At 35.8% G+C, this 12,560-nt stretch overlaps 1 protein-coding gene across 2 annotated transcripts in view; it reads right to left on the bottom strand.

Moving 5' to 3' along the window:
• Window positions 1-10,455, bottom strand: part of SLMAP (sarcolemma associated protein) — a 42,879-nt gene extending 32,424 nt beyond the window's left edge. The window contains exons 1-8 of one of the 2 annotated variants that reach the window (XM_008948985.1): window positions 10,388-10,455; window positions 8,742-8,778; window positions 7,299-7,361; window positions 5,242-5,337; window positions 4,866-4,937; window positions 3,869-4,009; window positions 2,166-2,303; window positions 735-903 (exon numbers count right to left, since the gene is read on the bottom strand). In XM_008948985.1, the coding sequence (XP_008947233.1) occupies window positions 735-903; window positions 2,166-2,303; window positions 3,869-4,009; window positions 4,866-4,937; window positions 5,242-5,337; window positions 7,299-7,361; window positions 8,742-8,778; window positions 10,388-10,410 (739 nt within the window). In that variant the 5' untranslated portion in view covers window positions 10,411-10,455. Of the gene's footprint in view, window positions 1-734; window positions 904-2,165; window positions 2,304-3,868; window positions 4,010-4,865; window positions 4,938-5,241; window positions 5,338-7,298; window positions 7,362-8,741; window positions 8,779-10,387 lie in introns of those variants that run through there. The other variant, XM_008948986.1, reaches the window with a different exon arrangement.
• Between the last annotated feature and the right edge of the window lie 2,105 nt (window positions 10,456-12,560).

The following is a 12,560-nucleotide window of genomic DNA, read 5'->3' as shown; positions in this document are numbered from 1 at the left end:
TTTTAGGTATGAAGTCGTCAACTTGTATGCCTAGGATTAAGAAAGGGTATTATTTCTGAAGCCAAGCAAAACGTTTGGGGTTTTGTTTCTTTATAAATACAGCATTGTGAAATGCATATGGCTTTTCATATTACCTTCTCCTAAGTATCTAATCTAATCACAACAAGCAAAATTTTATGTGTTTTCCTGTACTATAGATCACATTCTCATTTGCTCAGGTTTGTAAGAGGTTATTATCATCCAAAGAATTACTGCCTATTAGACCAGTATTATTTTTTGAAAAAAAATGCCTTTTTTATATATATACATAAAAACTTTGAAAATCTTGGAGCTGAGCGGGCTCGAAGAGAGCTTTAAATTGAGCCAGGCGCAGAAGTCTGAACACTCACAACAGCAGTGCCCTCTGCTGGCTTTCTGTTGTGTCCACACGTCTTTCAATGTTAACTAGTGATACCAAGAATATACTACTGTGCATGGAATAACTGTAAGATGTCACTCTTTTGCCAGACATCTAGACTACAAGATTATTGTAATAAAAGTAACTGGACAGAAAATGAGCTTGGAAACCAGCTTGAAACAAGAAACTAATCACACCTACCTAAACTGTTGTGTTCTTTAAGAGTTTTCTCTTGAAGATGTTCTAAACGTACTGTAAACAGAAGTCCAAGAAAAAGGTATTTCACAGATTAAAAGAAAAACAAATAATCAAAGTTTCTTCCCCTCTAGTGACTAACCTTGTAAAGCCGTTAGCCGCTCATTGGTGAAATCATTATCAGCCTGCAAAGCTTCTATTTTTGCTTGAAGCTCTTGCTCTCTCTCTTCCATTTCATCTATTTTATGCTGCAATTCCTTTTTCTCAGCCAGTCCTTTCTGTTGGATTTCTTCTTGTCTTCCTTCTGCTATCTGCTCAAGCAAGATTAAATAAATCACCTAACAAATCAAAGCTAACATGTAAAGGAATAGATTTCCTTGATTTTTTGTAACTAAATGTACATAAATAACTTTGCCAATCAGATAAAGAAAATTGAAACAATACAAATTTTTTCTACTTTTATTCTTCTGCAAATTTCACTTCAAGCACAGTAGCAGAGAGGAATAATCTGAAAATATAGTAACCAACTTTTTGTCTGAGGAACCTGAATTTTACAGAAATAGTACCATGGCCCAAGAATGAAGAAACAACAGTCCCTCAGCATTTCAAATCAATCAAAACCCAAGAGTCCTTCTGAACTGAATGTACATTGCACAGACCAACTTGATTGAAAGTCATGTCTCTTTCCTTGATGGATTTCATTATAGTAAGTTTCAAAGACTTCTCCCTCAAAGCTAGGTAATAATTTTCAATTCTCATCCTTCTGTGTGCACTCATTAGTATCGCTGATTAACTCATAACTGGGAAACCAATTGCCTTAAGACGAAACTTCACATTTTAATTTGGAAAGAAAAATATTCTGTTAGAGAGGCTGAATTAGGACTGGAAGAATCTAAGTTCAAATTCCAGTATTATCCAAGAGAAATGCAACAACTGTCTCAGGTTTATGAAAAGAACACCACCACCTTCCACAACTCCAGCTTATCTCGATTGAAGATTATTTGGGAACAAGCTACAGTGATTATTTTGTCCTGCAGCATAAGTCATCTTATATAAGTCTACTTAAATCTACGTATTAATATACTTAGATGTTTAGTTTAATAAAGAAAATGACAGTACACCCTTGCCCCTGAAGCTGAGCCATATTATTACTACATGCTAGACTATTTATGTTTTTAAATGCACAGTGGCAACATGAAGTGCAAATGTATTTCTAATTTTAGTTTTCATCCCCATTAATTGTAAGATATATAGGTTAAAAGTTACTTGTCTAAATAAAATCAATACAGTTTTATACCATACATAATTTTATATTAAAATATACTGCAGCTCAAAGAATATAGTAACTTTCAAAGTGAACAAAAAGGGAACCTTTTAGCAGTTCACTTAACTGAATGACAGTTTCAAGTACATTACATGTAAAGCAAAAGAATGTTGAATTATATGCAACCTACTTTCATCAATCTTTTGTTTAAAAAGTTTCTTAACTTTTGATTACTACATTAGAAATTAAATTGTATTTATTTGTTCCATGCATTATAGTACCATAAGTCAGATGAAGTTCTGTCATTACCTTTAGCTTGTCAGAGAGATCCTTAATTTCATTTACAGCTCCATTGTACTTATTAGCCAATTCTCTTAATTCTTCCTGAGTCCGCTCATTCATTTCTTTCAGGTGAGTACATTCATCTTCTGTATTACTTAAACTCCGCTGTAAAACAAAATTATTACAGTAAATTAAAAAAAAAGAGACTCATAATCTGCCAAACACTGAAGTTGATCTATTTTTTCCAAAAAGTATATGCAACTGATGATATTTAATTGCTTTGTTCCTAATCATTAAGACTAAACAAACAGATCAAGCCCTGGCAAAAACTCTATCTAGAAACCTTTATACTGTTCCACTTAGATTATGTGAAACTCCAACCCAAAAAAAACCCACAGTAGATTATATAATTAAATGTGACTGATAGGAATAAAGACCTGAAATGCGGGATCCATCTCCCCTATTCTCTTCTGTTTCAAGCTAAACTGTGAAAAGTTTAATAATATTTTGTAATTCAACGTAATCCACAGATTTCAGCATACCTTTATTACAGAAAAAGATTTAACACATTACAAAAGCCAAATGGCTCCAAGGAAGCATTCTAAATCTTTTTCTGTACTCAACAGTGTGGAAAGGCATCTAAACTAAGACTCCCTTACTCAAGAGGCAAGGAATGATCCAGAAGATTGCATCAGCTAGGGATAGCAGCACAGCTAAATTGGGTATAGAATTTCCTCCTCACAGCTCAAGATTTGTTTCTTCAGTCATACTTTTTTTTTTTTAAACAAGCTCTGACTTATTTCTCCTTCATCACTGAAACACACTCAAACACCTTTAAACAAAAGTGCATTCAAAACCACATTACATATAAAATTACTGAAGGACAACATTCAACCAGAAGCAAATGATTCTTCTGTGTGGAGCGAAAAGTATGTGGTAGAAAGCACTCAAGCAAATCTCTTACTAAAGTTAAATTACTATTTCTTTACTTGAGTCAAAGTAAAGAGAAAAAAGTCGAACAAGTAGAAGACTTCTCCTAGTATAGAATTGGAAAAGAGAAGAAAGCTAGAAGTAAGCATAAGATTCCAACCATAAACAAACCTGTCATGAACAACTACAAAATAAAAAGATGAATCTAACTGAAATCTCCTATAGGTTATTTATTACAGCACTACATGCATTGTATCCTCCAAAAAGCACGAAAAGGGTAGATACATTGTGCACTTAAGTCTTATGATATTTCTTAACTTAAGGAAACACAGCAAATAGTTATAACAGAAAAAGAAAATAAAGTGTAGTAATAAGAGACAGTATAGGGTAGAAATCTTATTTGAACAAAGTGTCCAACGCTCTGTAATCTTAAAAGCTTTGTATGAGTGGTTAAGCTTGTCTGCATAAATTCTACTGTTTAAACAAGGTCTAACAGCATTTTTTTCATGCATATATGCCATTTTCCCCTTGCTTATTTCCCACACACAGTAACTTCCGTAAGACAGCTTTATGAATTTTAAAATCTGGCAGAAAAAAAGAATTTAAAGAATAGTTTCTCATTAACTGTTTAACAACCTAAGTATTGCCAACAGGAGAAATAAACTCTACTATTTAACACACTCCAAATGCCACAATAGAACAAATGCTGGTGTATTACAGGCAACAAAACAGGGATCTAAGGCAGCAGCAGTTATAACTGTTTCAGCGTTTCCAGAAGACTAGGCATGAAACTTCAATACCTCCACTTCAGACAGTTTTCTGACCACTTCGATTTTCTCCTGAAGGACCCGCCTCAGGGACTCTTTGGCTGTTGTCTCATAGTTGTGTTTATCTTCTTGTAATGCTATAAGCTCTTTTCGTATACTATCTTCTGTTTGATTCTGTATGTGCAAGATAATTCAGATACAAAGATAAAATACGAAACAGTGTTCTGCTGATTAAATATCTTAAGATTGTGATAAGGCTTGCTCTATTCCAAAATGTTTAGCAGTTTCTGGTAGGTAGAAAAATTAAATGGACAAACTAGTGATCAAGGATTCTTGACATTACTGGGTATAAACCAGTTATTTTTTTAAGTGTATGTATGGCAGCACACATTCAATGATCAGCTTTGATTACAGTAAAACAATGGGGGTTTTTGGAACACTGATAAGACAAGTCAAGCTTAGAGAACTGACAGTTTGACAAACCACAAACCTATGAGGTCCCATGTGAAAGACCTCAAACAGGACCTGCAAAAAGAGTTGTTATAAGGTAGGTAGTTGAGGGAAAATAAAAATAAAATAAAATTTTAAAAAAATTAAGGCAGGAAAAGGTGACCTGAACAACAATCAAGGCAGGGTATACTTGTTAGTGTGAGAATCAGACAGCACATTGATAATGCCTTTTTTCAAATCCCTATTTGGAAAGAATCACCCACAGGCAACAGGACAAAATGGCTACTTCTCAGCAATGACAAATTAATTTTCTGCATTTCACTACAGAACTATTGATATGCATAAATATTTTTATCAGTTTGGGCTAAAATGCTGCAAAATAGCTACTTAACTAGATTTAAAGTGATTCCATCAAATACAGAACAGATCTTCAGTTTTCATGCTATTCAGATTATTAAAATTGCACAGGCTCCTTTTGGGAAGTGTATGTTCCAATTGCTTTCCTACAACCAGCTAATTTCAAAACACTTCAAAAGAGCTTCCAGTACTCCCAGCATTCAGCTTGAAGTGAACTACTTACCTTGGAACATGCCTGCAACTGATTTCCCATAACCTCTAATCTTGACAGCAGCCTGTCTTCATCTATTAAAGCCTAGCAGAAAAGAAGTATCACTTTAGTAGTAGCATGTTTTATGTAGTTCTAGTACAGTTCTGCTTTAAAGACTTAAATTTCACAGAATACTAGTAGTTATTTTAAATCGGTATGTGATCATTAAATTTATTAAATGTTATCTTTTGCACAGTTAAAGAGAAATGCCATAAGCTTAAAGAGAACTGCCATAAGCTTTTTACTCTTCTTGCTGCATCCCCTACTGCCACTATTTGTAAATTAATAGCTAAAATTTATATGCCACTGCATATTTCAGTCCATAAAGGAGAAGGATTCCTGCAGATACCTGCCAACTAGTATCTGAAGCCTCTTGTGTGACAGCAAGCAGTCGCTGAAGGGTTGCCAGCTTCTGTTCCAACATTTGTTCCCTATGTAAGGCTTCCTATGAAGAGAGCAGAGCACCAGTCAGTTCAGCTAGAACAACTCAGAAAAAAAAAACAGAAACAAAAGAGATACCAAAGAAAAAAAAGGAAGTGGGAGTAGCAAACAGTGTAACATATTCCAAACTATAATAAGCCCATCCCATTTTATATATCCACATGTTTGTTGGATATTTTAATTACAAAATGTTATGCTATAACCTTAGGTTCTTAAAAAGCTCAATTTTTCATGCATATGTTGCACATGCTGAGTATACATTGTAACAACTTATTCTCTCCTAGACTTAAAAATACTTGAGGCTTTTGTCAGTAATTTGAGTTTTACTGCAAACAGCAAAAGGCAGCTTGGCAGCTCCCATGCAAAGCGCTGTTCATCCTTCAATCATGGCACAAAAGAAAAATGCCAAGCAAGAAGTACTATTTTTGTCTGATGACAGTAAGATAGAAAAGCATCTTCATTAACAGTTCCAAGATACAGAGAGTGAACAGATTGGTGAGCAAGTATGGATTTGGCTTCCCAAGAAGGGGCATCTGCCTGAGCTGCTTCCTGCTATGTCAGTAAATACATACAAAGTTAGTATCTGTCTCAAAAGCCTCATCATTGATGTAAACAAATAATAACTGCCACTACCAAACAAAACCAGGCAAATTAAATCAGTGGAACTACAGATAATTAAACCCAGATAGAATTTTTCAGTAAGAATGTTTTCATATCTTTTCCAGTAAAGCTGATTTTACAATGCTTTCTGAAGAGTTTATTTATGTATATCAGCACACACTTCAATGTGTGTTTTGCAGTCTAACCCTTTTGTGACAGGACATCTTAGGAAAAAAACACACATATTAAAACAGACACAGGAACGGTTACAGAAAAGCTGGTGATGCCAATGAGCAAAAAGAGCTGCCAGGACTGTCCCCTCCTTCCTACTTTCCAATAAATATAGGGACAGAAATATCTACACTATGAAATTATATTCACAAACAGACTAGTTCTTGACATATGAAATTACATCCTGTTTTGCCTTTCTTTTGTTCTACAAAAACTTTTATACATGTACACAGTGCAGCGATGGATGACAACAATAATATTGTGAGCAAAAGAGCATTCAGGCCAGTGAGGCAGGAGAGGAGAAAGGCCAGGAAAAGCAGGTACACAGCATTCAGGGAGCTTTCTACAAAACAGGGAGCTTTCTACAAAACAGGGAGCTTTCTACAAAACAGGGAGCTTTCATGCTTCTTTTAAAAAAAAAAAAGTCATAGTTTATACTGCTCATGTAAAACACCAAAAGTTTATACAGAAATATACTATGTCCAATTACATGTTTTGCATTATTTCACTGCAGAAAAGGTAGTTAAATGCTTATGTTCCAGTGACAAAATGCAAGTCAAAGATGTACAGAGCACAAGATTTGTGTTTTGAACAAAGATGAAGCGTGGTAGCGGGTTAACCCTGTCTGAACAAGCCACTCTATCATACTCCCCCTTCCCTTTCCCTCCTCCGCAGAGCCAAAAGGGGAAAGGAAGATAACATGAAGACAAAACTCCTTGTGGGTGAAAACAAAGGCAGTTTAATTAGAAAGCAAAGCCAAGCAGTGCCTCGTGTGAAAGCGAAGAGAGAAAAAAAACCAAGATTTGTTCTCTACTTCCCATCACCAGGCGATGTCTGGCCCCTTCCTGGGAAGCAGGGGTCCAAAATTGACATGTGGTCAGTTTGGGTCAGCTGTTCTGGTTATGTTCCCCAAAAGCTCCCGCCTCCTCTCATCCCACTCAGAGTGGAATGTTAGAAAGAGCCTTGGTGCTGTGTGAGCACTGCTCAGTGGTAGTCACAACATGCGTATTATCAACAACCTTCTAACTCCCAACCAAAAAGCACTGGACCATGAAGGCTGCAAAGGGAAAATCAGCTCAGCCAGACCTGATAAATGTGTCCAGCCAAACTAAATGCTGTCAAGAGAAAACCCACCTGTAGATACTGTGAAAGCTGAAACAGTTCCTGAGAATACATGCTGGGAGTGTTAGCAGCAACCTGAAAAATAAGAGATTTTAAGAATCAAAATGTTTGGATTTTTCATTAAACTCAAATAATGTGAAATGCATAATTTAAATCTATTTATAAAGGTAAGATTATCTAACACTGGCATTTTCAATCACTTATTGTTCTACTACTATTTATTCTTTGTTTAATCATAGAACCTCCCAACTCTGGACTGAGGCCTCACTGTGTTTCTCTTTGCAAGGTCTTGAACCAACACACCAAGCAGCTAAAGGCTTTTGTTTCAGTTGAGATTAAACTGACAAAAAAGAAACAACATGTACAAAGGTGAAGCCATTCAACCCAAGGACAAACAGAAATAGGGACTTGCATAAATGAAAAACAGTCTCTCATTCCAATTCAACATCACCACACACATTTCATACACAAGTTTCCTTTTGATCTATTAGCCATCACCTTCTCATTCCCCTTCACAGATATCTATTTCAGATCTGGGGAATATCTACCTTATACTTAATCATAACTGAAACGGTTCTGGACTTGGGGGAAGGGATGAACTGTTTTATGAGGCTTTTTTGGGCAAATTTACTAATTCTTGTAGGCTCTTCTTATGCTGACATAATTTGGAAGCTGCTCTTTGCACAGTTATACCTGCAGTCACTCCTCAGAACTTCTGCCCTCGCACTGGATTCAAGCTACATATGCTGTTTTGAAACCTCAATTTAAATGCAGAGTCTATGAACTCCATGGGCTGCTGACTACATGAAGTGGTTTCCCAAAACTTTATTCCTCATGTTTAAAACTCTGATTCAAACCTATTTAAGTCAATCCTCCTTTTAAGGAGCTAAAGAGGCGATCAGTTCTCTGAAGGCCCCCGTGTGACCAAAATTGAGTTTAAAAATTACACTAGACAGGATGGACTCTGTAACTCTACAGAGAGCAATTCTGCCTATACAAGAGGAGCAGAGGGGTCTGGTCTCAGTCTTCCTTTGGAACACTGGAAGAGAGCACTTTCCAGATTGTGCAGTGCAGCTTCTCCTTCACAAAAAAACAAGATATAAGGACAACAGACCCAAACCAAACACCAAATCATGACCTGTTATAGGGTCCCACAGAACAGATCAAATAATATCACATTATACAATGCCCAAGTCCTGACAGACAGTCAACCTGTACCTGGAAACAAAGCCATGCTGCAGGTGACATACTGTTAGAAGTCAAGCTACCTTAAAATACACACTGCAATACTGTATTGGCTTCTTTACCTTAAATGCCATGCAAAACATTAAACAAGGTAAGAACAGGAAGTGAAAAACATATGTCAATGTAACTGGATGTCACCATTTCTTTACCTCTAAAAAACAGAAAACAGCATGTGGCTGATTAAAGTACAAAACAGCTTTATTGAATTACCTTGTCAACAGGGCTTGGTAATGGAGCATGGATAACACTAAAAAACAATTTAAAAAGAAGTGAATACAAAGTGCAGAGTAGGAGTTCAAAAATCCAGAAAATCCCTAGCACTGTGCAATTAATCAAGATGCTTTGTATTTTAAATTTATGCTTCAAATAAAAATGAAGAGTTAATGCACAAACATACAAAACCAGTTAATGCTCTACTAAGCCATGTTTTCAAAGTTACAAAACTATTTTCAAATTATAAATTCAAGGTCTATTCTAAAAACACTCTTTACCAACTTTTATTGCAGTGGCTACATAATACTTGGTTTAAATCTTAATAAATAGATTTTGAAAGAATCAAAAGCACAAAAAATAGATATGAAAGAAAGAACAGTGGGTATGCTACTCCCCTTTACAAATTCAACAAACTGAGTAAAATAATCACAGAATGTTAGGGGTTGGAAGGGACCTCCAGGGATCATTGAGTCCAACCCCCTGCCAGAGCAGGGCCATCTAGTCTAGGGCAGGTCACACAGGAACGCATCCAGATGCGTCTTAAAAGTTTCCAAGGGAGGAGACTCCACAACCTCCCTGGGGAGCCTGTTCCAGTGCTCTGGAACCCTTACAGTAAAGAAGTTCTTCCTCATGATGAGGTGGAACTTCTTGTGCTCCAGCTTCTAATATTTGGTAACCTACAGAAATTTATACGCTTTCACTAGAGCAAATGTTATACTTGGACATTTTCATCAGAACTAAAAATTTAACACCATACATTTCTACTGCTTCCTATTAGGACATGCAATTATATGGGAAAATTCCCATAATTTATCTTGACTTATCTTCCCAGAAGCAAAGAGACCCTAAAGCTTCATGCAGATATTTCTGGATACTAATGGTAAAAAAAAAAAAAAAATAAAATATGCAATCAAAACGATACAATTGCTGACTTATATCATTAATAATTTGCACTCAGTTACTGCAAAGGAGATGTTTACATCTTTTGTTTCTAATCCTATTTGAAATTTCCTCCAAAATATAAACACAGAGAAAACCCTCTCAATATTCATCAGAGTTTTCAAATGTTATTTCATCCAATGTATTTTATGGGTCTTTTTTTTCTCCTCTTGCCATGTAAAGTTTTCTTTCATTATGACACCAAATAACTGTACCACAAGGACAGATCACTGCATTAGTTATCGGAAGAACAAAAACAGTGTTCTGTGGACACACACAGAAACACCATTAACTTCACTTCAGTAGAGTCTGTGCATTTAAAGGAACAAAAATAATAATCCCAAACAAAAAGAAGGAAGGAGAATTGGTTTAATTGCTTTCTTTTTTCCTCTATTCTTCTATTTATAATACTCACACCAGAACACTAGCACAGCCAGTCAGAAAAGCCCAATTTGATAAGAACTTTTTTTATTCTTTTACAGAACTTTTTTAATTCTTTCATTGTTTCTGTAATTTCTAAAGGTGACAAGCAAATGAGATATCTTTTTCATAATGCCTGCAAAAGAACCATACTCTCAGTTATTTTTTTTTGATGCTCACAGGAAAATAAACTGTTCCTATGCTGATTTTAAACATAATATTCATCAAATCCTCATTATAGAGTAGTTTAATTTTGCTAAGTGTGAATAAATACTTATTCTTACTCTGATCGCAATCGAGCTTCCATTCCATCTGGAAGAAACAGTTTGATTGTGGAGACTATACATCCATGGGTAACTGAAAAGAAACAAATACTAAGTCATCATGGTTTGTTACTATTCAATTCTAAGTTCAGTTGTTAATGTTATAGTAAGCAAGTGAACTGTCATAAGAAACTGAGGCAGGGAAATGAGAAGAGGCATGAACCTCTTGAAGCACCAGTGCCTGGCTCTGCCTTTTTGAACCTCCTCTGGAAACAGAAAACTACCATCACAAACTCAAGGGTCATGCTGTGTATTTAGTCCTGGCTGTGAAGCACTTCCAGTTCCAATTCTTCAGTATCTGCAAGTTCTCTTCACTGCAGCAAGTTAAAAAAAGTTAAATGCATGTTTTGATCATAAAAACGAGGGGAAAGGAAAACATCTTACCTGCACTAGGTCATGCTAACGCAAACATATAAACAAAGCAATGAGCTATGTGTTAACAAGGTTCCTATGTGCACATCTGGGGACTTAAAAGGTAACAACACATCCAATCTGTGTAACCAGACACTCACTTCAGCATCTAGAATTTGCCAAGTGGCTGTTATGTAGAAATATAAGGATCAAAAATGGAATGCAGAGGAAGAGTCTAAGAACCACTGAGAATTACATCCTCTTGAATTCTAGGAGCAGCATCATTCAAGACAACACATCTCTATTTTGCTATGCTTTAGTACACTTCTGATGCAGAGCCCTAGACAAGTGGCCCCTCATTCCAGGAGGGGAAAGCTTGCCTCTCCACAACTAAATTCAAGTTTCTTTGAACTCAAGGAAAATACTAATGACTAAGAGGAGGAAATAGAGTACAATTCTCACATCAAGTTCAACCACTCTTTACAATGTTTCCCAAAAATGTTACTGATAACTTTTTTCAATGACATTGCAGCAGTCAAATCACATCTTTTTGTTCATGTTAAGGTGTTTGGGTTTTTTCCCCCCCTTATATGGTTCCCTGAATTGGGAAGTAAAACTTTGTTCCAGTTACATGGAATGAAAAATAGATGTTGTTCCCAAAATACTGCTAAGCTAGATATGAGTAAGTACATAGTTATCTATCACCTACCACCATACCTAAAGCTCCCACCAACACGAAAAGACAAAGAGCTGCTCTACTTTCATGGTTATTAATATCAGCAAAACGGTTAATCTAGCTTTGAAAAAAAAGGGCAAGGGGTGTTTCAGGACATCAGTAGCACTCCAGGGAAATGAGACAGGTCTTTGAAAGAGCTACCTCAATAGAATCTAAAAATACAGGAGAAGTGATCCAACTAAACAGAGTTGTTCATAACCTTTATTGAGTGCTAAAAACTAATACTTCAGAAAAGCATCCTCTTGGCTACAGCACCTTGTTGTTTCAAGCTGAGCTGGTCAATTATTAAATTTACAAGCCAGGGTAAAATAACCAGGACCTCATTCTCAAAACAGATTAATCCATGGGGTTTAGGGTCTTTTTTGGCTTTAGACTTACGTCCCCAAAAACACAAATCTGTTCTTGCAAAAACAAACCAAAAACCACATCAGCAATATTAGCTGTAGCATGTAATACTCACACAGCTTTCACAATGAGGAATCTTTCCTTTAAGGCATAAAGAGGAAATTAATGACTTCAAGAAGAAAGCACTAAGATATCTGAAATTAAAGATGAACAGGTATCTGAAATTAAAGACCAACAGAAAGCTTTACCCTCTGGTCATATATCAGGTAGGTCTGCTGTAAGATTACATAAATTTGAAGTTCTTCCATCAACATACAGACTAGGGGGAAAAAAAAAAAAAAAAAAAAATCTATCTCCTAAAAGCTGCAAAAGCTTCAAATTAAAAAAAAGAAAAAAAGAAAAATTGAGGGATATAAGGAATTTAGAAGATAGTGTCAAATAAACCGTGACTGTGAAAAGCCATCAAGCACTTTGATACATTCACTAAAAAGAAACATACAACCCCCCCTAAACAACACAATGAAATCCACACACACTCTGTCCTTTAGCGATCAGCCGATTGTAATTGGAAGAATAAAGAGAAAGTCCAAGAGAAAGGTAAAGCAACACAAAACGTTATTATAGTGATGACGGGACAGGATAATAGCTTAAACTCAACTCTGTATTATTCCTTTCGGGGGATTCAAAAAAAAAAAAAAAAAA

The sequence above is a fragment of the Merops nubicus genome, unplaced genomic scaffold (genome assembly GCF_000691845.1).
Source record: "Merops nubicus isolate BGI_N331 unplaced genomic scaffold, ASM69184v1 scaffold11441, whole genome shotgun sequence".
NCBI classification, from domain to species: Eukaryota; Metazoa; Chordata; class Aves; order Coraciiformes; family Meropidae; genus Merops; species Merops nubicus.
Note: the sequence above shows the minus strand (reverse complement) of the source record. Positions and strands in the feature narration are given on the sequence as shown.